We start from the raw sequence: 2,876 nt of genomic DNA, 5'->3' as shown, positions 1-2,876 counted from the left end.
TCATCATCATCATCATCATCATCATCATCATCATCATCATCATCATCATCATCATCCTTGCTTGACTCTTCCTGCTCTTCTGAATCCTCCTCCTTCCTCGACTCCTCTTCGACCTTAGCTTTCCTAACAACCTTCTTTGGAATTAATTTAACCACCTCAGCCTTTCTCTTCGAGTCTTTCTTCACTTTAACTCGATCCATATCCTCCTCCTCGTCTTCTTCGGATTCTTTTCCACCGGCATCTTCCTCATCATCGTCTTCGTCCTGGTTCTCATCATCTTCGTCTTCGTCCTCGCTATCCTCCACCTCTACGATCGCTTCATCGTCTTCATCATCAACCTCGTCGCTCCCTTTACTATCGTCCTCCCTCGAGCGAGCAATTCTTTTCAGCTTGTCAGACGCCCCTTCCGCACCTCCTACGGCGTCGTCCGTCGACGTCATCTCGGCAGGTGGTTTACGTCGGCTGGCAAGCCGCGATGCTGGCGTCTCGTGCCATTTCCGGTCCGGCGTCGAGGTCGTCCTCTCCTGGCATCTGCCAAAGATGGAAGTGCAAGCGCGACTCGGCTGCTCCGCGGACTCGTATTGCGCGCCGTGGTCCCGTATTTTGAAGGCATAGCAGCAGGTGTAGAGGAGGAGTACGAGTGTGAGCAAACCGATGCACTTGCCCAGGAGGGCGGCAGCCATGTCACCGCAGCGTTCACATGGAAGAACCGCGGACGTAGCACTGGGTCCCGAGTCGTTGGTCGGCTGGATGGAACCGTTTGATTGGCCGCCACCGATCAGCTGTCGCGTCAGCAACGAACAGCAACGATCACGTTGACCCCCGAAAGTCTGACGGGCTGAACCCTTTGCGTCCTCGACGGTTTGCTTCGCTGGTGATCGTTGCTTTGCGACTTTCCCACTCCTCCACGAAGAACAGGTAACCCGGAGAGCCTCGAGAGACTATCGTATCCGCCTCCGAAGACGCGGCAGACCCCGGGCCACCGTCGTCCGTGCCTTCGTTGAAAATTAGAACGCATGGCATCGTCCCAACCAGCTACGAGTTTTATTTAGCATCAACATTTCGGAGGCGGCCGCTAGACCGCCGGCTAGCTCGAGAGGCTCCCGTCGCGCACGCGCCTTCCGCAGACTCGCGGCACCGCTCGCGCCATGCGGTCCCTCCGCGATCGCGTTGCGCAATCCGCCCGATGAATTCGCCTACACCGCGACCCCCGAACCCCTCCCCAACGCATTTTCCCAGAGACAGCTCGAAAATAATGCCGAGACTTCTCGCCCACGATCCACTGCCTCCACCGTAACGAAGGCTGACTTCTCGTTGGGTTTCTGGCTGGTTGGCTAATTTAGACATTGTTTTCTGATCGTCGCGTTCTTCATGGGGCTAAAATGTAGGCTTAGGATGGTCGGAGGCTGATGATTTAATCAATTTAGCCCTTATTCATGATGCAATATCTCTAAATTAATTTTTTTTCGCAATTTCTGCCGAATTTCGGGTAGAAAGTCTTAGAGGTGTACCATTCCTGAAAAAAATATGTGAGAAGCTCAGGAACCTATTCATGGTGTTTAATTGCTACAAATGCTTCAGACTTCAACGAAATCTGACATAAACAAAGTTGTCGCTTCTTAGTCACCATAAAATCTAGTAGCGACTGGGAGTCAACTGTCTAAGCAATCCTGTCACCTAACAAAAGGGTTAGTACTAAATACTGGTCGAGGTCTCCAGGTGTAAGCCTTGTCCTTTTTGGATTTCTGGCTGTTGGCGAAACTAGCGCGATACCGAGCGTCTGGTATGCAGACCTTTGGGAGCCATCCAGATGTTCAGAACTGTTTTCAACGTTCGATTGAAATCTTTTATCGTGACGCTGACGCTGGCTAGTGATCGCGTTTTTTTTTAAATTTACGATCCACGGCGTGACTCACATCAGAAATTCGCTCTCGTCGTGCTTGAACGAGTTGGTATCAACTCGTACTCGTCACTTTTCTGTATAAAAATAGTTTGTACTCGCAATTGCATTTTTAGATTCGCAATCAGTGGTGAAGAAATTGTGACTGTAAACAAAACAAAAAATGAATTATGGACAATTTAATCAGGTATTTAATTAGAACCTACAAATTTTAATAAAGAATTCGAAGAGATTTAAAATGTTAATCCATATGAGTAGCCACGTAGCGTAGAATAGCTGAAACTCTACTAATACATGCAATCTGTATTGACGAACGGTAAGAAAGGATGTACCAGTCGGTGATAATGTGGCTAGTGATAGTACTTATCGTTGATAATGTAGCGAGTGATAATACTTATCGTTGATAATGTAGCGAGTGATAATACTTATCGTTGATAATGTAGCGAGTGATAGTAACCATTATTGATAATATGGACAGTGGTAGTATTTATCGTTGATAGAGTAGATAGTTAAAGTACCATACCATTTGTTGATAATATGTCCAGTAAAAAATGTTCGGGTATAACTATTCTGGACTAATATCAAGTTTTCACCATCGAACAGATTTCGATGTTGTAAAGAAAGCTCTGAGATTTTATCAAAAATACTTGTAAATTCAGTTAGTAGCTTTCTTAAATATTAAAGGTACCTATGACTGAATTCTACAATTTGTTTTATTCCAGCAGTCAATAAAACAGGAGCATGATAGCAATTCTTATCTCCTTTCACTATTTATTACTCTCTATTTATTACACGAATTATATTACACTGAAAACGTCTTATTTTACATTTATAATAATTGATTTTTTCATATGCTCAGTGGTGCCATGTCTCTATAAGCGTTCCAAGTTTGTCGTTGAATAGTTCCAGAATTTTGTCACAAGATGACGCGACAAACTCATTCTTACCAAAAATCATTGTATCGATGCAATTTGAA

General features: G+C 45.3%; 1 protein-coding gene across 1 annotated transcript in view; it reads right to left on the bottom strand.

Annotated features, from left to right (window-relative positions):
* Positions 1-1,003, bottom strand: part of LOC128890118 (uncharacterized) — a 9,496-nt gene extending 8,493 nt beyond the window's left edge. Inside the window, exon 1 of the mRNA XM_054148340.1 lies at positions 1-1,003. This exon is cut by the window's left edge and continues 575 nt beyond it. Coding sequence (XP_054004315.1) covers positions 1-683 — 683 coding nt within the window. The 5' untranslated portion in view covers positions 684-1,003.
* Positions 1,004-2,876: the final 1,873 nt, after the last annotated feature.

The sequence above is a fragment of the Hylaeus anthracinus genome, unplaced genomic scaffold (genome assembly GCF_026225885.1).
Source record: "Hylaeus anthracinus isolate JK02 unplaced genomic scaffold, UHH_iyHylAnth1.0_haploid 12000, whole genome shotgun sequence".
NCBI classification, from domain to species: Eukaryota; Metazoa; Arthropoda; class Insecta; order Hymenoptera; family Colletidae; genus Hylaeus; species Hylaeus anthracinus.
Note: the sequence above shows the minus strand (reverse complement) of the source record. Positions and strands in the feature narration are given on the sequence as shown.